Here is a 24059-nt window from a genome sequence, read left to right on the forward strand (position 1 = left end):
AGTTTTTTTTTGTAGTTTTTGCCTTTTTTTAGTTTTTTCAGTTTTTTTTTTAGTTTTTTATTGGTTTTTACCTTTATTTTAGCTTATTTTTCAGTTTTTTCCTTTTTTTTAGTTTTTTTTAGTTTTTAGTTTTTTTAGTTTTTTACCTTTTTTTAGTTTTTTTAGTTTTTTAGTTTTTTAGCTTTTTTATTTTTTTTATTAGTTTTTAGTTTTTTTTGTAGTTTTTGCCTTTTTTTAGTTTTTTAGCTTTTTTATTAGTTTTTAGTTTTTTTTGTAGTTTTTGCCTTTTTTTAGTTTTTTTAGTTTTTTAGCTTTTTTATTTTTTTTATTAGTTTTTGTTTTTTTTGTAGTTTTTGCCTTTTTTTAGTTTTTTCAGTTTTGAGGTCACCTGATCCAGTTTTTTCAGGTGACGTCACCTGATCCATCCACAGACAGACAGACAACTTATTTTTATATATATAGATATAAATAAGTTGTTTGTGTGTTATGTCTGTCTGTCTGTCTGTCGAGTGACGTCATGTCATCATGACAGTGACATCATCAGTGACGTCATCATGTCGTCATGTTGTCATGAAGTTAGTTGTCGTTATGTTTGTTATGACGATGAAGTCATTAAAAGTATTTAAGAAAATCGTTCAAAGACAAATTTTTAATTGTGAGAAGATCGTGGACGGAAAAATATTTAATCGTAAAATGACTGAAGAACCTGCAAGGGCAACAGACACACAACTTTCGAGTTATGTCATGTCATCATGTTGTCATGTCGTAATGAAGTTAGTTGTCATCATGTTCGTTATGACGATGAGGTCATTAAAAGTATTTAAGAAAATTGTTCTTAGACAAATTCTTAATTGTAAGAAGATCGTGGACGGAAAAATGTTTAATTGTAAAATGACTGAAGAGCCTACAATGGCAACAGACACACAACTTTCGAGTTATGTCATGTCATCATGTTGTCATGTCGTAATGAAGTTAGTTGTCATCATGTTCGTTATGACGATGAGGTCATTAAAAGTATTTAAGAAAATTGTTCTTAGACAAATTCTTAATTGTAAGAAGATCGTGGACGGAAAAATGTTTAATTGTAAAATGACTGAAGAGCCTACAATGGCAACAGACACACAACTTATTTATATATATATATATATATATATATATATATATATATATATATATATATATATATATATATATATATATATATATATATATATATATATATATATATATATATATATATATATATATATGTATATATATATGATATATAGATATATATATATATATATATAAATATATATATATATATTCTAGCTGTTGGGGTGGCGCTTCGCGCCACCCCAACACCTAGTTGGTGGGGGCGCTTCGCGCCCCCCCAAGCCCCCCAGCGCGCGTAAGTCGTTACGCGCCATATTAGTTACACGCCATATTAGTTACGCGCCATTGTAGTTGTGTCCCTGTGTCCCACCTGTGAATATAGATAGATTTATATATGTGTTTCAAACTACGTAAAAATTGCGAATATACAACATTCTTGGCTTTCCCATTGTCTGTCCATATACAAAGCCGTATGTACTAATAATGACGTCATATGCAAACGCTCTTTTTACAAACAAACAAACATGCATACACACAACTCGTTTTTATATAGATAGATAGATAGATAGATATAATACAAATTAACTACGTAAAACTTGTGAATATACAACAGTCTTCGCTGTCCCATTGTCTGTGCGTATAAATAGATTGTCAGGTTTACCGACCCTCAAGATGCAACATACAATTGTACATTGGTAAAGCAATCTGTATTAAGATCTATACCGCATTTTTCTAGTGATTGCCCTTGAGCTTTGTTGATGGTGGTTGCAAATGCTAATCGAATTGGGAATTGCAATCTTTTAAATTGAAAAAGCAGATCCGTTGGAATCATGGGAATGCGAGGAATAAGAACAGCCTCACCCTCATAAGGCCCTGTCAAGATTGTGGCATCTATTAGGTTTTCCATTGTTTTTTTTACGGCAAGTCGCGTGCCATTGCAAAGCTTTGGTGGGTTGATATTTCTTAAAAGTATTATTGGTACGCCTATTTTTAGTTGTAGCAGGTGTGGTGGACACCCTGAAGGATCTATGGAATTTAAAAATTCAGATGGATAATTAACCGCTTCATTTGGTACCGAAATACAAATTAACTGCGTAAAACTTGAGAATATACAACATTCTTCGCTGTCCAATTCTCGCTGCATATAAATAGATTGTCAGGTTTACCGACCCTCGAACATGCAACGTACAATTGTCCATGGGAAAAACAATCAGTATTAAGATCAATACCACATTTTTCTAATGATTGACCTTGAGCTTTGTTAATGGTGATTGCAAATGCTAATCGAATTGGGAATTGCAATCTTTTAAATTGAAAAGGCAGATCTGTTGGAATCATGGGAATGCGAGGAATAAGAACAGCCTCACCCTCAAAAGGCCCTGTCAGGATTGTGGCCTCTATTAGGTTTTCCATTGTTTTTTTTACGGCAATTCGAGTGCCATTGCAAAGCTTTGGTGGGTTTGTGTTACGTAACAATATTATTGGTACGCCTATTTTTAGTTGTAGCACGTGTGGTGGAAACCCTGAAAGATCTATGGAATTTAAAAATTCAGATGGATAATTAACCGCTTCATTTGGTTCCAAAACTGTGTCGACTGACTTGTAAAGGACTGCCTGGTCTTGAATCTTGGTCAAAACAATATTGTTGATTTCCTGGACGTCTATATTTTTGGGTGCGCGAATCGCTCTTTCACTTAGCCATTTATTATTTTTAAAAATTTTTAGAATATTCGGAAATATATTTTCAATCAATTCATTTTTGGACGTCACTAAATTACAGAAATCAGCAGGTAGTTGTATACGTTCTGAAATTGAGTCTACTGGGAGCTTTCCGTTTCCCATTGCTAGCAATTGATCTGAAAATGTTTGACCAGAGTCATCGTTTTGCAATCGGACACGCATATTTGTAGTTAATTTTAATGTTTTTACGTGTGCCCATAAATTAGAATTTTTCAGGCAAGCATTCATTTCGTCTGCAGGAGTTGATCTAGGCATTATAGGTAATGTTTGCCTGAAATATCCAGCAAGCAATATTAATGTGCTGCCAAAGGGTTTCGAATTCCCTCTTAAATCTTTCAAGCATTGATCCAGAGCCTCGAGCGATTTTTTGTGTGCCATTGTGCACTCATCCCAAATAATAAGTTTGCATTGCTGCAATACTTTACCCATCCCAGATGATTTGGAAATATTGCACGTGGGAGTTTCTGTAGAATGCAAGTTCAGAGGCAATTTCAAACCGGAATGAGCAGTTCTTCCACCAGGCAGCAATGTTGCGGCTATTCCGGACGACGCAATTGCCAACGCTATATCATTTTTAGATCGAATTGATGCCAGAATCAGTTTTATCACAAACGTTTTACCAGTACCTCCTGGCGCATCCAAAAAGAAAATTTCTCCAACGTTGTTATCGACACAATGCATTATCGTATCATAAATGTCTTTTTGTTCCGACGTTAACTTGGAAATGTTATTTTGTACATACGACAATAGATCACTCGTACTGTAACTTTGTTCACGATCCAATTCTACACATGTCGAAACAGCAGCGATACGGTTAGGTGAAGGCATTCCCAAACCCTGAAGAGGTTTGTTTGCCATACTTATGCAAATATCTTCTATAACAACTAAAGTGTAGTTATAAATTTCTGGTGTAAAATCAAAAGTCATGTCTGACGTCTCTAACTGTTTTTGATGAAGTATATCTTCGGACATTTTTGACTTATATTTTTCCCATAAATCTGTAGGAGCTGATGGAGAGCAAGTTGTTAAAATGATGCCAAACAATGCACGAATTTGACTTGGGGTTGACGTTTCGCACGCGTCATTGATGCAGTTATCCCAGTGTTGGTCATTCTCCAATAAATTCAGAGCTTGGCATGCACTACGGTAAGTGTCATGTATAGTACCATTTACAGTCCTCAAATACTCAAAGGATGTCGGACCGGGTACATTCACCAAAAGCAGGCGTAGAAAGAAGCATTCATGTTGATTGGGGTGAACGGTGTAGAGTCTTCCTATCGTGGTATCTTTGAAGATGGTAGGTTGGCCGTCGACTGACTTACCCTGTTTTCGACGTTCAAATACTTTATTTTTAGTATTCCACGTGTAATACGAAGGCACTTCAGTATACAGCAGTTTTTTCGCAAAAGAATCATTTTTGCAAAGCGAAAAAAAGCTGTTAATGTTGTATCCGGTGGATTCAGGACTCTTTGTTGCACGTTGGTTTCCGTGAAATAAACACGTTGACCATTCTGTAAATGTACCGCTAAGTGAACAACAGCTGGACTACGTTCATGTATCGGAAATGAAAGAATTCGCCAAAAAGCTTCATTACTGCTTATGTATCTTCCAGCCTGATATTCTACGATTTCATCGAAATCTTTGATTTCGGACAGCAAGCCAAAAACTGCCATGTCACTGCCTTTGTTGACGTATTTAAATATATATTTGATTGCCTTTACGGAGTTACAGTATTCAACGTTTATGTGTGCATTAAATGTTTTTGATAATAAAGGGGAATATGGAACAACCCACTGGTTATCTACTTCGATGGTGGTACCGTTACGCTTCTTTATTATTGCTGTTTTACCGCCATCTTCAGTAGATCTTCTTCTATATTGTGGGTAACCATCATTGCCAGTAATTGTTTTGGGTGCTAAAAGTCGAGGATATTGCTTTGTGCACCTTCCTTTGGCCATGCATGGTGAATTTTCGTTCAGTGCACCGCAAGGTCCATGTATCATATTTTTTACAATAATATCATGTAACCCCTTATCGACATTTTTATCAGGTATTTCAGCGGAAATCACATCATCAATTTCGTTTGAAGTAATTTTTTTATGTAGCCAGATTAGTATATGTGCGTGTGGCAAACCTCGTTTTTGCCATTCCACTGAGTACATCCAGCATCGCACTGACCCAAACACTTCATGTTTTACAAGGTAGTTTATCAGTGATTTCAACTTTTGCCGGAAGACACGTGCCGTAATGTCATGCCTATGAACCGCCGATTGTCCTTGAAGTAAAAGCTGCAGTATCTCGTCCCAAGATTGATTACATGTAAATGTAATAAATAAATCTGGACGACCATAGAGACGAACATACGCAATAGCATCTTGAGCATATTCATGCATATGACGGGGACTGCCAACATATGACGAAGGTAAAATTGTTAATCTTCCAACGTTTGTGGTATTACCGTCATTTATAACTGCATCTCGCAAATGAATGTATTGTTCAGAGCGGAGCTTGGTCTGATTCAGGCGGATATATAGCAAACGTTCTGATTCAATTTTAGCATACATATCAACCATAAATTGGTGAAACAATTCACGGCATTTTAAAATATAATTTTCTTCATCCTGCCGAATCATTAGTCTATAGGAATAATAATGCATTGCACTGCATTTCTTATTCATTTCTTTGTTAGTGGCTGGATTCATCAATTTAATATTAAAGTGATAGCCGTCGGCTCCATCCCAAAAAATGATAGGATATTGTAGGGCATCGTAGCATCGATGAGTTTCAGCAATTCTTAACAACTGAGCGTTTCGCTTATGTAGAATAATATCTCGAGGTAAAAACTGATCACCGACCATAACGATTGCCACTTCGTCGATAGTCGGAGCATTGTATCTACGCACATGTTGGCCAGGAGGCGTTTTGTCAGCGGAAATAACAATTTTATGAGTATCAGTAGGCATCAAATCGATGGCTGTTTTGAACAGACGCACTAACTTATTATTTTCGTGGAAAAGATGTTGCAATTGGGAAACGATTGTCCTTTCAACGTTGGGAGAAATTTCGCAACGTGCATTCAATTCAGAATTTCTATCACTGATGAAGTACAATTGTAAAAATTTATGATTCTCGCCTGAGAATGGTAGAAGGGACCCTGCTTTATGATAAATTTGCCCTTTTACTTTGAAAGTAGACATAAATTGATCTGGATTTTCGATTTGGGCTCCAAACGACGTCATTTGGAAACATGAGTTGTATTGTCTGATTTTTGACAAAAAACGCTTAGATTCTGACGTAGTTCCAGTAAGGAAAGTCTTCAATGGCTCTGGTGGTGCAGCCAATAGAGGAAGTTTAACTTTTCCTGAGGCGCAACACATTCCCATTGTTTCACCATTGAATTTCAAGGCCTTGCAATAGGGACAAATTTTAGACATTGTCCCGATTTGAACACATCTACTCAAGCTATAATCATCGACGGGGTTGTACCTGAATGCCAGGCGATAACTTTCAGATTGCTCTGATTCCTCGGCACGCTTTCTTTTCTTACTTTCTCTATCAGCAGCAAGCCTGTTTCCCTGCTGGTCTTTTGATTCCTCGGCACGCCTTCTTTTTTCACTTTCTCTTTTAGCAGCAAGTCTGCTTCTGCGTTGCTCTGGTAGTTCCTCGGCATGCTTTCTGTTCTTTCTTTCTCTATCAGCCTCAAGCCTGTTTCCCTGCTGGTCTTTTGATTCCTCGGCACGCCTTCTTTTTTCACTTTCTCTTTTAGCAGCAAGTCTGCTTCTGCGTTGCTCTAGTAGTTCCTCGGCACGCCTTCTTTTTTCACTTTCTCTTTTAGCAGCAAGTCTGCTTTCGCGTTGCTCTGGTAGTTCCTCGGCACGCTTTCTTTTCTGACTTTCTCTATCAGCAGCAAGTTTTTTGGCATAGACTCTTTGATCATCTTCATCAGTCATTATAAACTTAAGCATTAATAAAATTCTACGCGAACATACGCCTTATATAACTTGAATGACGTCACGCCTTCAAAGCAAAAATGATGGCAGCTAATTTCATGACGTCAGCCGAAACATGACGGCGAACATATGTCTTATATAACTTGAATGACGTCACCTTCAAAGCAAAAATGATGGCAACTAATTTCATGACGTCAGCCGAAACATGACGTCACCTGATCCATCCACAGATCCACAGACAACTTATTTTTATATATATAGAAGATATATATATATATATATATATTTAGTTTTTAGTCCAGAACCAATAAAGCTATTATGTAAACATCAAAAATATTTATGTTGTCTGAGCAATAACTTTTAGTTTTTATTTCAAAATAGAAAATTACCTGAATATTTTAGAATTAGTTTTGTTTTTTGTTAAGTTCCTGCTATTCAACGCGTGACTTCAACTCGTCACGAATTAGTAAAAATGAGAAGATGTCTACTTGGAATAATTATGTTGAAAGTGCTCAAAGAGCTGCTCAAAGAGTCTATGCCAAAAAACTTGCGGCTGATAGAGAAAGTAAGAAAAGAAAGTGTGCCGAGGAATCTCAAGAACAGCAAGAAAACAGGCTTGCGGCTGATAGAGAAAGTAAGAAAAGAAAGCGTGACGAGGAACCACAACAACGGTGTGAAAATAGGCTTGCGGCTGATAGAGAAAGTAAGAACAGAAAGCGTGCCGAGGAATCACAAGAGCAACGTGAAAACAGGCTTGCGGCTTCAAGAGATAATGCCAGATTAGGAATGTTCAATTTCCGTCAACGAAGGCGTGTCGAGGAACTACCAGAGCAACGCGAAACCAGACTTACTGCTAAAAGAGAAAGTGAAAAAAGAAGGCGTGCCGAGGAATCACAAGAGCAACGTGAAAACAGTCTTGTGGCTTCAAAATATAATGCCAAAAGAAAGCGTGCCGAGGAATCAGAGCAACCTGAAAATTATCGCCTGGCATTCAGGTACAGCCCAGTCGATGATTATAGCTTGAGTAGATGTGTTCAAATCGGAACTATGTCTAAAATTTGTCCCTATTGCAAGGCCTTGAAATTCAATGGTGAAACAATTGGAATGTGTTGTGCCTCAGGAAAAGTTAAACTTCCTCTATTGGCTGCACCACCAGAGCCGTTGAAGACTTTCCTTACTGGAACTACGTCAGAATCTAAGCGTTTTTTGTCACAAGTCAGAAAATATAACTCATGTTTCCAAATGACGTCGTTTGGAGCCCAAATCGAAAATCCAGATCAATTTATGTCTACTTTCAAAGTAAAAGGGCAAATTTATCATAGAGCAGGGTCCCTTCTACCATTCTCAGGCGAGAATCATAAATTTTTACAATTGTACTTCATCAGTGATAGAAATTCTGAATTGAATGCACGTTGCGAAATTTCTCCCAACGTTGAAAGGACAATCGTTTCCCAATTGCAACATCTTTTCCACGAAAATAATAATTTAGAGCGTCTGTTTGAAACAGCCATCGATTTGATGCCTACTGATACGCATAAAATTGTTATTTCCGCTGACAAAACGCCTCCTGGCCAACATGTGCGTAGATACAATGCTCCAACTATCGACGAAGTGGCAATCGCTATGGTCGGTGATCAGTTTTAACCTCGAGATATTATTCTTCATAAGCGAAACGCTCAGTTGTTAAGAATTGCTGAAACTCATCGATGCTACGATGCCCTAAAATATCCTATCATTTTTTGGGATGGAGCCGACGGCTATCACTTTAATATTAAATTGATGAATCCAGCCACTAACAAAAAAATGAATAAGAAATGCAGTGCAATGCATTATTATTCCTATCGACTAATGATTCGGCAAGATGAAGAAAATTATATTTTAAAATACCGTGAATTGTTTCACCAATTCGTCGTTGATATGTATGCTAAAATTGAATCAGAACGTTTGCTATATATCCGCCTGAATCAGACCAAGCTCCGCTCTGAACAATATATTCATTTGCGAGATGCAGTTATAAATGACGGTAATACCACAAACGTTGGAAGATTAACAATTTTACCTTCGTCATATTATGGCAGTCCCCGTCATATGCATGAATATGCTCAAGATGCTATTGCGTATGTTCGTCTCTATGGTCGTCCAGATTTATTTATTACATTTAAATGTAATCAATCTTGGGACGAGATACTGCAGCTTTTACTTCAAGGACAATCGGCGGTTCATAGACATGACATTACGGCCCGTGTCTTCCGGCAAAAGTTGAAATCACTGATAAACTACATAGTAAAACTTGAAGTGTTTGGGTCAGTGCGATGCTGGATGTACTCAGTGGAATGGCAAAAACGAGGTTTGCCACACTTACATATACTAATCTGGCTACATAAAAAATTACTTCGAACGAAATTGATGATGTGATTTCCGCTGAATTACCTGATAAAAATGTCGATAAGGGGTTACATGATATTATTTTAAAAAATATGATACATGGACCTTGCGGTGCACTGAATGAAAATTCACCATGCATGGCCAAAGGAAGGTCACAAAGCAATATCCTCCACTTTTAGTATCCAACACAATTACTGGCAATGATGGTTACCCACAATATAGAGGAAGATCTACTGAAGATGGCGGTAAAACAGCAATAATAAAGAAGCGTAACGGTACCACCATCGAAGTAGATAACCAGTGGGTTGTTCCATATTCCCCATTATTATCAAAAACATTTAATGCACACATAAACGTTGAATACTGTTTCTCCGTAAAGGCAATCAAATACATATGTAAATACGTCAACAAAGGTAGTGACATGGCAGTTTTTGGCTTGCAGCCCGAAATCAAAGATATCGACGAAATCGTACAATATCAGGCTGGAAGATACATAAGGAGTAATGAAGCTGTTTGGCGAATTCTTTCATTTCCGATACATGAACGTAGTCCAGCTGTTGTTCACTTAGTGGTACACTTACAGAATGGTCAACGTGTTTATTTCTTGGAAACCAACGTGCAACAAAGAGCCCTGAATCCACCGGATACAAAGTTAACCGCTTTCTTTTCGCTTTGCAAAAATGATTCTTTTGCAAAAAAACTGCTGTATACTGAAGTGCCTTTGTATTACACGTGGAATACTAAAAATAAAGTATTTGAACGTCGAAAACAGGGTAAGTCAGTCGACGGCCAACCTACCATTTTCAAAGATACCACGATAGGAAGACTCTACACCGTTCACCCCAATCAACATGAATGCTTCTTTCTACGCCTGCTTTTGGTGAATGTGCCCGGTCCGACATCCTTTGAGTATTTGAGAACTGTAAACGGTACTATACATGACACTTACCGTAGTGCATGCCAAGCTCTGAATTTATTGGAGAATGACCAACACTGGGATAACTGCATCAATGACGCGTGCGAAACGTCAACCCCAAGTCAAATTCGTGCATTGTTTGGCATCATTTTGACAACTTGCTCTCCATCAGCTCCTACATAGTTATGGGAAAAATATATGTTAAAAATGTCCGAAGATATACTCCTTCGAAAACAGTTAGAGACGTCAGATATGACTTTTGATTTTACATCAGAAATTTATAACTACACTTTAGTTATTATAGAAGATTTGTGCGTATGTATGGCAAACAAACCTCTTCAGGATTTGGGAATGCCTTCACCTAACCGTATCGCTGCTGTTTCGACATGTGTAGAATTGGATCGTGAACAAAGTTACAGTACGAGTGATCTATTATCGTATGTACAAAATAACATTTCCAAGTTAACGTCGGAACACAAAGACATTTATGATAACGATAATGCATTGTGTCGATAACAACGTTGGAGAAATATTCTTTTTGGATGCGCCAGGAGGTACTGGTAATACATTTGTGATAAAACTGATTCTGGCATCAATTCGATCAAAAAATGATATAGCGTTGGCAATTGCGTCGTCCGGAATAGCCACAACATTGCTGCCTGGTGGAAGAACTGCTCATTCCACTTTGAAATTGCCTCTGAATTTGCATTCTACAGAAACTCCCACGAGCAATATTTTCAAATTATCTAGGATGGGTAAAGTATTGCAGTAAACTTATTATTTGGGATGAGTGCACAATGGCACACAAAAATCGCTCGAGGCTCTGGATCAATGCTTGAAAGATTTGCGAGGGAAGTTGAAACCCTTTGCCAGCACATTAATATTGCTTGCGGGAGATTTCAGGCAAACATTACCTGTAATACCTAGATCAACTCCTGCAGACAAAATGAATGCTTGCTTGAAAAATTCTAATTTAAGGGCACACGTAAAAACATTAAAATTAACTACAAATATGCGTGTTCTATTGCAAAACGATGACTCTGGTCAAACATTTTCAGATCAATTGCTGGCAATTGGAAACGGAAAGCTCCCAGTAGACTCAATTTCAGGACGTATACAACTACCTGCTGATTTCTGTAATTTAGTGACGTCCAAAAATGAATTGATTGAAAAAGTATTTCCGAATATTCTAAAAAATTATAAAAATAATAAATGGCTAAGTGAAAGAGCAATTCTCGCACCCAAAAATATAGACGTCCACGAAATCAACAATATTGTTTTGACCAAGATTCGAGACCAGGCAGTCCTTTACAAGTCAGTCGACACAGTTTTGGAACCAAATGAAGCGGTTAATTATCCATCTGAATTTTTAAATTCCGTGGATCTTTCAGGGTTTCCACCACACGTGCTACACCGCGACATAGGGAATATAAATGACGACCGGGACACTCAAAGAGAAAGCGACCGGGACACAAGGAATGTTCGATTAGCAATCACCATCAACAGAGCACCGGGACACAAATGACGACCGGGACACAGGGAATATAAATGACGACCAGAAAACTCAAAGAAAAATTACAGACCGGGACACCGGAACACAAATGACGACCGGGACAAAAATGACGACAGGGACACCGGGACACAGGGAATATAAATGACGACCGCGACATTCAAAGAGAAATTACTGACTGGGACACCGGGACACAAATGACGACCGGGACACAGGGAAACAACAACAACGGGGACGCTGGGGGGCACAGGGAGATATATAAATGACGACGGGGACACAGGGAATGTTCAATTAGCAATCACCATCAACAAAGCTCAAGGGCAATCATTAGAATAATGAGGTATGAATACAGATTGTTTTTCCCATGGACAATTATATGTTGCATGATCAAGAGTCGGTAAACCTGACAATCTATTTATATGCACAGAGGACACAGGGACACAACTACAATGGCGCGTAACTAATATGGCACGTAAAGACACGCGCGCGGGGGGGCGCAAACTTCCCCCACCAACTAGGTGTTGGGGTGGCACGAAGCGCCACCCCAACCCCAATAGCTATTATATATTTGTAATATATAATTATAAATACCCCAACAGCCACCCAACAGCTATTATATATTTATATATATATATATATATATACTAGCTGTTGGGGTGGCGCTTCGCGCCACCCCAACACCTAGTTGGTGGGGGCGCTTCGCGCCCCCCCCAAGCCCCCCCGCGCGCGTAAGTCGTTACGCGCCATAATAGTTACGCGCCATTGTAGTTGTGTCCCTATGTCCCACCTGTGAATATAGATATATATATATATATATATGGTTTTAACTACGTAAAACTTGCGAATATACAACATTCTTTGCTGTCCCATTGTCTTTGCATATAAATAGATTGTCAGGTTATCCCCCTGTTTCCCCCGGTGTCCCCGTTGTAGTTGTGTCCCTGTGTCCCGGTCGTCATTTATATTCCCTGTGTCCCGGGTCCCGGTCATCATTTGTATCCCGGTGTCCCGGTCTGTATATACATTCGTTTTTTAGTTTTGTTTTTCTCCTTTATTTTTTTCCTTTTTTTTTCTTTTTTAGCTTATTTAGATTTTTAGATTTTTTAGTTTTTTTTATTAGTTTTTAGTTTTTATTTCTTTTTAGTTTTTTTGTCCCGGTCGTCATTTATATCCCCCTGTTTCCCCCGGTGTCCCCGTTGTAGTTGTGTCCCTGTGTCCCGGTCGTTATTTATATTCCCTGTGTCCCGGTCGTCATTTGTATCCCGGTGTACCGGTCTGTATATACATTCGTTTTTTAGTTTTGTTTTTCTCCTTTATTTTTTTCCTTTTTTTTTCTTTTTTAGTTTATTTAGATTTTTAGATTTTTTAGTTTTTTTATTAGTTTTTAGTTTTTTTTTCTTTTTAGTTTTTTTGTAGTTTTTACCTTCTTTTTAGTTTTGTTAATTTTTTTTTTTACTTGTGTCCTGGTCGTCATTTATACTCCCTGTGTCCCGGTGCTTTGTTGATTGCTAATCGAACATTCCTTTTGTCCTGGTCGCTTTCTCTTTGAGTGTCGTCATTTATTTTTTTCTTTTTTAGTTCTTTTAGTTTTTACCTTTTTTAGTTTTTTTTTAGTTTTTAGTTTTTTTAGTTTTTTACCTTTTTTTAGTTTTTTTAGTTTTTTAGCTTTTTTATTTTTTTTATTAGTTTTTAGTTTTTTTGTAGTTTTTGCCTTTTTTTTAGTTTTTTGTCCTGGTCGCTTTCTCTTTGAGTGTCGTCATTTATTAGTTTTTTCCTTTTTTTTTTTTAGTTTTTTATTGGTTTTTACCTTTATTTTAGCTTATTTTTCAGTTTTTTCCTTTTTTTTAGTTTTTTTTTATTTTTTATTTTTTTTAGTTTTTTACCTTTTTTTAGTTTTTTTAGTTTTTTTAGTTTTTTAGCTTTTTTACTTTTTTTATTAGTTTTTAGTTTTTTTTTGTAGTTTTTGCCTTTTTTTAGTTTTTTCAGTTTTTTTTTTAGTTTTTTATTGGTTTTTACCTTTATAGTTTTTTTAGTTTTTTAGCTTTTTTATTTTTTTTATTAGTTTTTAGTTTTTTTTTGTAGTTTTTGCCTTTTTTTAGTTTTTTCAGTTTTGACGTCACCTAATCCAGTTTTTTCAGGTGACGTCACCTGACACATCCATCCACACATCCATCCACACATCCATCCACAGACAACTTATTTTTATATATATAGATATATATATATATATATATATATATATATATATATATATATATATATATATATATATATATATATATATATATATATATATATATATATATATATATATATATATATATATATATATATATATATATATCTTTCTATATTCACAGGTGGGACACAGGGACACAACTAGTTTTTATATATATAGATATTTATGTCAGCTCCATGCTTCAGAAGAGTTGCAACAACATGAAGTATTGTCATATCATCCTTGTCTCTAGATTGAACATAGAAATAGTATCCTAATCCCGACATTCTTAATAATTGTACATTTAAAACTGCTTTATGAAGTGGACTTTAACCATGAATATTTCTTATATTAACATCTGCGCTAGACTTTAAAAGACATTCAATAGTTTTTTGGTGCCCATGTAAAGGTGCTAAATGAAGTGGACTTTCACCATTATTATTTCTTGTATTAATATCAACACCAAATTTTAAAAGACATTCAACAACAGTCAGTGAGCATCCACCTCTAGCTGCTAAATGAAGTGGACTTTCACCACTGAAAGTCCACTGAAAACCAGCGCCAGACATTGAATGTTTTGGACGTTTTTCATTAATATTTCTTGCATTAACATCCGCACCAGACCTTAAAAGGCATTCAACTGTTTGTGTGTGTCCACGAAGAGCTGCTAAATGAAGTGGACTTTTGTCATAAATGTCTCTTGCTTTAACATCCGCACCAGACCTTAGAAGACATTCAACTGTTTGCGATTGTTCAAGAATAGCTGCTAAATGAAGTGGACTTCTACCACTATACCACTTCTCCTCAACTGTTGTCATGAAGCTCAGAAGTATCTATCAAATTGTTCAAGTTTTCATTGGTTAGATAGTTCAGTATCTGTTCAGAACATTCATGTGGTAACTCACCAAATCTATTAAACACAAAATTGAAGCTTCTTTTGGCTAGTTCAAGTAACACTTTCCTTTCTATACTCTCTCTGAAATGGCTAACTATTATGGTCTTACATATTGGAAATTTTGCTTCCCAGTTCGCTGATTTCAGTAAGCTTTTCAAGGAAATTTCATTCATCGTGTATAATTCCATCAAGCTTATTCCTTTGATGAAAATGTCATAGAACGAAATATTACAAAATATTATCTCACTCTTCATTTGCTCTAGTTCTCTTTCACATTGATCCCATTTCGAACAAGAAAGAACCTGGACTAAGAGTGATTTGTTTCTTTCACTTACATATAAATTCGCCCCCATCATTTTTAATAAGTGGTATGCAATATATAAAGCAAGATTGTGTCCACAAAGAGCTGCTGTTTGAAGTGGACTTCTGCCATAAATGTCTCTTGCATTAACATCCGTACCAGACCTTAAAAGACATTCAGCTGTTTGTGTGTTCCCACAATGAGCTACTAAATGAATTGGTCTTTCACCATTAATTTTTCTCGCATCAACATCCGCACCAGACCTTAAAAGGCATTCAGCTGTTTGTGTGTGTCCACGAAAAGCTGCTAAATGAAGTGGACTTCTGCCATGAATGTCTCTTGCATTAACATCCGCACCAGACCTTAAAAGACATTCAGCTGTTTGTGTGTGTCCAAGAAGAGCTGCGAAATGAAGTGGACTTCTGCCATAAATGTCTCTTGCATTAACTTCCTCACCAGACCTTAAAAGGCATTCAGCTGTTTGTGTGTGTCCACGAAAAGCTGCTAAATGAAGTGGAATTTTGCCATAAATGTCTCTTGCATTAACTTCCGCACCACAGCTTGAAAGACATTCAGCTGTTTGTGTGTGTCCACGAAAAGCTGCTAAATGAAGTGGACTTCTGTCATTAATGTCTCTTGCATTAACTTCCTCACCAGACCTTAAAAGGCATTCAGCTGTTTGTGTGTGTCCACGAAAAGCTGCTAAATGAAGTGGACTTTTGCCATAAATGTCTCTTGCATTAACTTCCGCACCACACCTTGAAAGACATTCAGCTGTTTGTGAGTGTCCATGAAAAGTTGCTAAGTGAAGTGGACTTTCACCATTATTATTTCTTTTATTAACATCTGCACCAGACTTTAAAAGATATTCAACAGTTTTTGGGTGTCCAAATAAAGCTGCTAAGTGAAGAAGACTTTGACCACGAGTTATTCTTATATTAACATCTACGCCGGACTTTAAAAAATTTTCAACACTTTTTGGGTGTTCTTGAGAAGCTGCTAAATGAAGTGGACTTTCACCATTTTCATTTCTTATATGAACGTCTGCACCTAACTTTAAAAGACGTTTAACAACAGTCTGTGAGCATCTACTTGAAGCTGCTAAATGAAGTGGACTTTCTCCATAAATATCTCTTGCATTAACATCAGCACCTTTATCTAAAACCATCTTAATAACTTCTAAATCACCACTAATAACTGCATGATGAAGTGGCGTACCAGTAAGTTTTCTTTCATCATCATTTTTAATCATCTTAAATGGAATAATTTTTCCATCATACGGACAGTCTTCAATGTTGACTTTACAATCGTGATTTAAAAGTAATTTAGCAATTGCTGTGTTTTTGTTAATCAGAGCTTGACAAAGTAGCCTGTATCCATCTGGCGATTTTTTGATGTAAGACAGCCCAAAAGAGTTGATTAGGTTCTTTGCTCCTTCTAGGTCTCCTTCACGAACTGCACGAATTAAACTACTATTTACTTCCTCGTTATCGGACATGGCTACTTTCCTTCTTTTTGCCAATTTTTCCTTTTCCTCCAATCCTTGTTCTTCGAAATATTGATCGACTTTATTTCTCAGCAGCAGTGTACATTTACCCAGTGTTCTCTTAGTATCAGGCTGACGCAAATCTGTTTTCTTATCCCTCTCTTTCAAATTCAGGTTATTTCCCTTGTTATTCGGTTTTTCAGAAGTATTCAATTTATTTTCTTCATCTTCCATGTTTGGAAGATGACAATGGGCGCAACATGCGCCCATTTCATATTCTTTATGTTTTAAATTGGTCTTAAACATTATTTTGTGCCGTATCAAATACAATTAATAACTGAACCACACCATGTGGATTCCAATTTATATGGTAAAGATAACGTCATATTTATGAATCTACTTTGATGCTCACAATGAAGTCACCTACAAATATAAAAGGCTGTATGGAGGTTACAATGACGTCATACTACAAATTACATGATAATATTGTAGTGAAGTGATATGAAGAGCGAAGTGGGCACAATACATAATTTATTTGCTTGTTTTACCAAGGTACTTCGCCCAAAGTTAAAGGTTATTGTAAAAACAAAGTAATGGGAATTCCCAAAGCTATTCATAAACCATCGAAAAAGTGTCGAATCGAAATGAAAATTATGTCATTGGAATTTTCTTTGTCAAAATTTCAAACTAAAAAAATACAGCACTTTCGCTCCCCTCGAACATCCAGGAATATAACTTTTTGCATGGGTGGTGCTGACTTTTTTTTTATATATAGCTAGAGGGGCACCAAAAAACTTAGTTGTTTAAGGGCTCATTTGAAATGGAACTGTTTAACATGATTTTTGTAAATAAAAAAACAAAATATCAATGCCAGCATGCGCTGTTTTCTTATAAGGGATCTCATTTCTTTTTTCCACCATTATCATTGCTCTGTGCTTCACAAAGCAAGAGCCTAAATTTATTAGAAAAACACAGTTTTCTTCTCAACTAAAACAAAACTCTTGGTATGGACCAAAATCACACAAATGTAAATGAGAAACACATGGTGGAACCGGAGAACATATTTCTAGAAATAAGGTGGAATTTGCAAAATTCATTTCCATGATCTCCCCACCCCCATTCTCTGAAAATTATTTCAACTGTCTAATGTCATAATTTTTTCATTAATAACTTTGTCTCGATAAAGTTCCTTATGCAAAATATATTTTCCCCTTATTTTTTGAAGTCCTTATTAGAAATTAAATAATCGAATTTTATAGCCTTTGTAAGTAAGTTTTACTGCACTGAATTAGAAATGAAAATTCTTCATCAAGAAAAACATCTTCAAAAAATTTTGTATGCTTCTTTATTTTCAATATTTTAATTAAAGGGGAAAGGTATAACTCCTCAAGTGATTGTCGATAAATTCATGTTAACTCAATGGTGCCAATGAGAAGCCATTTCCAATATCCAATAGGAAATATGTAAAAAGGTGGAAATCCTGCAATATCATATCTAATAGATTTGGAAAATGGATTGCATACCATTATCCCTCTTTCTTTGGTGTCACATACCTTAGCTTCTGACTGACACTGATTTAGCTACCGGAAATTTATTTTTTAACTCTAAAATGTCGTTTGATATAAGAACGTAAATTTTTCTCAAAATTGAGACTTCTGTATATAATGAAATTAATAAAATCAATCATAAATGGACTACATACCATTGTTGTATTTCTTCTCAAAATTGAAACTCGTGTTTCTAATGTTGTTTTTTTGTTGCTTGCTGTTATTTTTTTTCCAGGGATGATCATATCGACACGTTGGTCCTTGAATATCGCAAGAAACCTCATTCAAACGCAAATGAGAAGTTCTAGTACCCTTTATAATTGACAAAAAATGGAAGGGAACTAGGCCCACTCGTATGCTCATTTATTTCTAAAGTCACCGGATCAAAATTTTGAGATAGCCATTTACTTCAGCAAAATCAAAAATTCTAATGACTAAGTCCTTGAGGATGACTAAATCCCCTATAGTCACTGGGGGAACGACTGCAAGTTATTAACTGTGCCCGTTGTTCACGTATGTTATTAATAATAATATTTATTTCTAACCCACTTACATCAAAAAGATAAATAGTGGAGTAAAAACTTGAAGAAAAACGGAAAACAAATAACAAATAAAAAAACAAATAACAAAAAAACGAGAGTCAACAATAGACATTAATCATACAAACGGATCAGACCGTGGTGAGGCGACAAACGCCGATACGCCGTTTCTGAGAGCTTTTTGTGTAGATCAGTCAGCTTCTCAGTAATGTTCGGAAGATGGAACTTTTTGACTATCTTTCGATTCTTATACCACAGAGGAAGATAGAGAAGAAATTTACAGAAACGGAAATAAGAGGATCGAATATCGCTAATATCTTTTTTCTTAAATATAGGGTAAAGCCCAGAAAGGTAAAGAACAGAATGATCGGAAAAAGTAGAATAAAGCTTACCAAGGGCAATACGATTGTATTTCCCTCGATTGGCTACAATTTTAGAGTAACCAATCTGGATTTTCACTCTAGCATCCCAGACAGCACGCTCCCGAAGAGTTTTAAGATTTTTTGTAAATGTAATACCCAACCACCGGATCGAATCTTCATGAGGGATAGAAAAATTTTGAAAAATTAGAGGCCTAGGAGACGAGGGAACATTGAAAGAAAGATACTCACATTTATCAACATTAAGCGAAAGACCGATTTTAGTAAAAGAAGAAGAAACTTTATGAACCATCTGCGATAGACTGAGTTTAGACCGGTTAATTAGAAGAATGTCATCAGCATAAGCAAGGTAAGAAATATCACTCAAACCAACAAAACACATAGAAGAAATATTCTCAAGAATACCAGAGATACAAAATTTGAAAATACTAGGAGATAACACTCCACCCTGCCGTACGCCCCGACGAACAAGAACATTAGAAGATGAAAGGGCACCATTAGTTTTAATTCGAAGATAAGAATTACTATACCAAAACTTTAGAAGAAAAATAACTGAAAGGTTAATACCGTGACTATAAAGAGAGTAAAGAGCCTGACTATGTACAACACTATCGAAAGCCTTAGAAAGATCAAGAGCACAAATATGAAGACCATACCCTTTAGCCGAAGCATCTTTAAGAAGGAAAGCAAGAGCACGGTGAGCGTGCTGGCACCCGATGCCAGACCGAAAACCAAACTGATTCTCCCCGAGATTAGCATTCATACTTATGAAAGGAAGTAGGATGTGTTCAAGGATTTTACTAAAATTACAAGCAACCGTGATAGGCCTGTAAGAAGAACAATCCAAAGGAGTCTTACCTCGTTTAAGTACAGAAGTGACAGTTCCACACAAAAAGCTGTCAGGAACGAGGGAACAACAAAGGCACATTCGGAAAAACAACTGTAAATGGAAAAACAAGGACGGGCAATTTATTTTTAGATGACAAGCACTGATACCGTCAATATCAAGAGAACTTGATTTCAATTTCTTAACAGATGCAATTACAGCGTCAACTGAAACGGGAATAACTTGTGCCTGAGTCAGGGAAGGTGGGAGAACCGAAACAAGCAGTTTCGAATAAAGCGCGTGCACTGCATAATTCACTTTGGAAAATATAACTGAATAGTGGTCAGACCATGCAGAAGGCGTAATGGGGCAATTAGGATTTGCCAAGTTATTTAAATTAGCTGAATTAATCACTTTGTCCCATTCTTTCTTATTGGTAGGATATTCTAACCCTTTGTAACGGCTCGATCGCAGACATTTCTTAAACTCACGCTTAGTTTTTTGTTTTATTTCAAACAAATTCCCAGCTAATGGTCGACCGTTAGCAACCCATATACGCAGCCACAATTTGGCTTTATTTTTCACACTTTTCAGCTCAGGGTCACACGACCAAATTGGTTTCCTTGTACTTTTCCTCACTCGCTCCTGAGGGACAGCAACCTCCTCAGCGCGTTTTAAACACCACACGATTTGGTTGTAATAATGATTCAGATCGTAATTACTTTTAGTAGGACTAACACTCAGCTGGAGTAGATGAAAAGGTACATGTAAAGAACCAAGGAGAATGGCCAGGGTTGAAATATATAATGGCATATTAACATTTTTCCAATTACTCCGCACAAACCATTTAGAGGCAGGAGCACAAGCCGTGTCAGTACTATCTTTTCTAATCGAAAAGCATAGCGATAAAGGAAGGTGATCAATATCTTGCTCATCTTCGTGGACATGCACTGTTGAAGATGTAATGAACGGGGAACAAATCACGTGATCAATATCCGATAAGCTGCCGGAATTATGCACATACGAGAAGGGTAGATCCTTTGCAATTATTCTGTAATCAGGGAGACAATCAAGTAGGTTGACAGTACGAGCAGAATCACGTTTTACATCAGTGTTCATATCTCCAATAATAATAAATTCGTACCCATTTTTGCTTATACTTTGAAGGAGAGTTTTCAAACTAGAGCATGCTTTGGAGAATTTATTAAGCGATGTCATATTCTTCCAATCGTGAGGCAGGTAAGTATTTATCAATACGGTTTTACCAAGTCTTATAGCCAATAAATGTTCATCAGAGAAATAGCATGACGGGGACAGAAAGCTGAGCTTTTGTTTTATAATACATGCTAAACCCCCTGAAGGCCTTCCAAAAGTAGATTTAGTATTTGTTGTGAAAACAAAGTGGGCGGAACTGCGGCGCAGGAAATTAACACTCGTTGCGGTCAAAAGATGTTCCTGAAAGCACACAATGTCAAACTTACTGTACAGTTCATCAATGGTCAGGTCCTTGTTTTTTGTCCCATTAATATTGAAGGACACGAGTGATACTGATTCAGACATTAGTTTGTTTTCGGTAACTTGCGACTGACAATTGCTTTCAATTTAGGGCAAGTGAGGCTAAACGAAACATGATCACCTCCACAGTTTGCGCACTTAGGTGACAAATTGCAAGGCGAGTCTCTATCTGAAACATGAGGACCGGCACATCGCGCACATTTTGGTGTAACACTGGGACAAGACGACTGGAGATGGTCAGGGGATCGGCAATTGTTACAGCACCGGGGAATCGCTTTGAACTCATAAACACTTAGGATTTCGTATCCAACTTTGAGACCATATCTAAATGCTTCGACTCTTGATGTTGCATCAGAGAATTCAAGTTTTACTGCAAGCGATTTCCCTAGCCTAGAGGCACCAGAAACACCAGGGCACGCTATCAGGTGGGACAGTTAAAAATCAGGCGGGATTCCCTTCAGGAGTCCGTAAAACTTCTTGGTTAGAACTTTCGCAGAAGAGCCAGTAAACGCACTAGTCACCGATAAGCGGAAATCTTCAGCAACTGACTTATCTATATTGATAAACAGTTTGTCACGAACAGGGCGAATGCTAGTGATTGATTCGTGTCCATCAATCTGATCTATCAGATCTTTTCGTTTTATTGGGTCCGAAAGGGTAGATGGAAGGTTCGACCCAACAATAGTAGCATGCGAGTCGGGAATTGCAGGTTTCGGCAGTTGCGGGTAATTCAGTTCATAAGCATCCAGCTTGGTGGCAACAACCTTGAGTAGTTGTTCCACGCGATTCACCTTTGTTGACAGCCTAGAATACGCAACTGCGGGCAAAACCGGGACCTCGGTTGGAGACTTGATCACATAAATCGGAGTTGATACCTCCTCAGAGTCCAGTTTCTTAATAAAATCAAGAATATCTTTCACATTGTTCGCAGAAGCTTTCGCACCGATACGCCGGGGGCAATTATCATTTGGCGCAACCTTCGCCCAAAATTCGCTTTTCGCATCAGCAATAACACCGCATTCAAAAAAGTCTATTGCGTGTTGAATAATAGTAGCTTCTTCAATACCTTCTTCCCAGTTGTTTTGCAAAAAGTTCATTACCGGGCAATGCACATACTCTCTGTTATCCATTATCCTTTACTGGGAAAAACCAGTCAAACTGGTCAAAGAGCACGACTGATTCATACTTATGCGTCACTATAATCCCTATTGCGAAATTTTGATTTTCTTTACAAAAAACTTACTGGATTAATAATGTCCATGCAATATCCAATTTAGATGTTGACACTTTGAACTCTGAATTGATACTGATACATTCATATTGTGATTGGGAAGTATATAGACGTTTTTATGGGGGACTTATTCAGGTGATTGAGGAGGGAAGGGGGGTTCATGAGTGGATCTTTCCATGGAGTAAGTTTTCATGGAGGAAGAAAATCAAACAATTCCTGGTAACAAACTACAAGTAATGAGTGATCCAACTCAATAGTAAATTAAACATTAAAAACAATTGTTGACACCATTAGATATATCAAAAGAATTGGAATTTTATACTGATTTCAAATATACCAGTTTCATTAAGTTATGAGTCCGAGAAAGTTCGCCCTATTTTCGAAAAAAGGAGGTAAAAACCCCTAAAAATCATAGAATTATTGACAATCACACATTAAGATCTAGCATATGAGAGAATCCTTTTGTAGAGTCTTCAAGCTTCTTTCTGCAAAAAGTACAATTTTTTATTTTTTCCCAGAAGAAAGATGATGGATAGGTGTTTATTGTTGTATTTTGGGTGTTTTTTCCTCAGGGAATATCGCATGGACCCAGTGGTCCTAGAATATCGTGAGAAGACTCATTCAACTGTAAATTAAAAGTTTTAGTGCCCTTTTTGAATTAACAAAAAGATTGAAGATTGAGTAGCCCCGTCCCCCTTTTCCCCAAAATATTGTCTGATTAAAATTTTCAAATATCCATTCTGTTCATCATAGTCGAGTGGCCCAATAGAAATGCCTTTGTATAAAAAATACCCCCCCCCCCACACACTGCCCCAATGGAAAGCTTTTTAAGTTACAAAAGTTGCCCTTTGCTTACACTTAGTAATTGTAATTGCACACCTTGCATACATTATAGGGTAGAAAGACGAATTTTCAGCTGTTTTTTTTCACAGGAGGACTTTCCAAGGGGAGGGAAGTAGTAGTATCTCCAAAGATGCATTAAAAAAATCACTGAGCCGCTACTCTTTTCTTCCTTGATGGTTTAGGACAACAATGAAGTTAAACGGCAATTCCCTCGAGACACAGGTATTATTAGTTTTCTTCAAGATAAAGGTGTTTGTTACATAATACGGAATGTTTTCTTTAGCATTTCTTTGGTTGCTAGGTTTAAAAACCCGCAAGGGCCAAGAAAAACTTTCATTTGTGTCCCGGTGTCCCAGTCTGTGATTTCTCTTTGAGTGTCCCGGGCGTCATTTATATTCCTTGTGTCCCGGTGTCCCGGTCGTCATTTATATCCCCCTGTGCCCCCGGCGTCCCCGTTGTAGTTGTGTCATTTATATTCCCTGTGTCCCGGTCGTCATCCCGGTATACATTCGTTTTTGAATTGGTAAATGATGAAATAGATTTTTAATTTTTTCCCTTTTTTTCCTTTTAGTTTTTTTTTATTGGTTTTGACCTTTTTTTAGGTTTTTTAGTTTTTTTCTTTTTTCTTTTTAGTTTTTTTTTACTTTTTTTATTTTTATTTATATTTTTTTAGTTTTCT

General features: G+C 36.8%; 1 protein-coding gene across 1 annotated transcript; it reads right to left on the reverse strand.

Annotated features, from left to right (window-relative positions):
• Positions 1 to 13965: 13965 nt before the first annotated feature.
• On the reverse strand, positions 13966 to 16956 carry LOC136024614 (serine/threonine-protein phosphatase 6 regulatory ankyrin repeat subunit C-like). Its single transcript, XM_065700046.1, has one exon. The coding sequence runs from the start codon at positions 16803 to 16805 to the stop codon at positions 14622 to 14624; it is 2184 nt and encodes a 727-aa protein (XP_065556118.1). The 5' UTR covers positions 16806 to 16956; the 3' UTR covers positions 13966 to 14621.
• Positions 16957 to 24059: the final 7103 nt, after the last annotated feature.

This window comes from Artemia franciscana, chromosome 3 (genome assembly GCF_032884065.1).
Source record: "Artemia franciscana chromosome 3, ASM3288406v1, whole genome shotgun sequence".
NCBI lineage: Eukaryota > Metazoa > Arthropoda > Branchiopoda > Anostraca > Artemiidae > Artemia > Artemia franciscana.

What these genes read in the sequence shown, in the direction of transcription:
- LOC136024614 (XM_065700046.1), bottom strand. Translation starts at nt 16,805, where the DNA reads ATGTTTAAGACCAATTTAAAACATAAAGAATATGAAATGGGCGCATGT.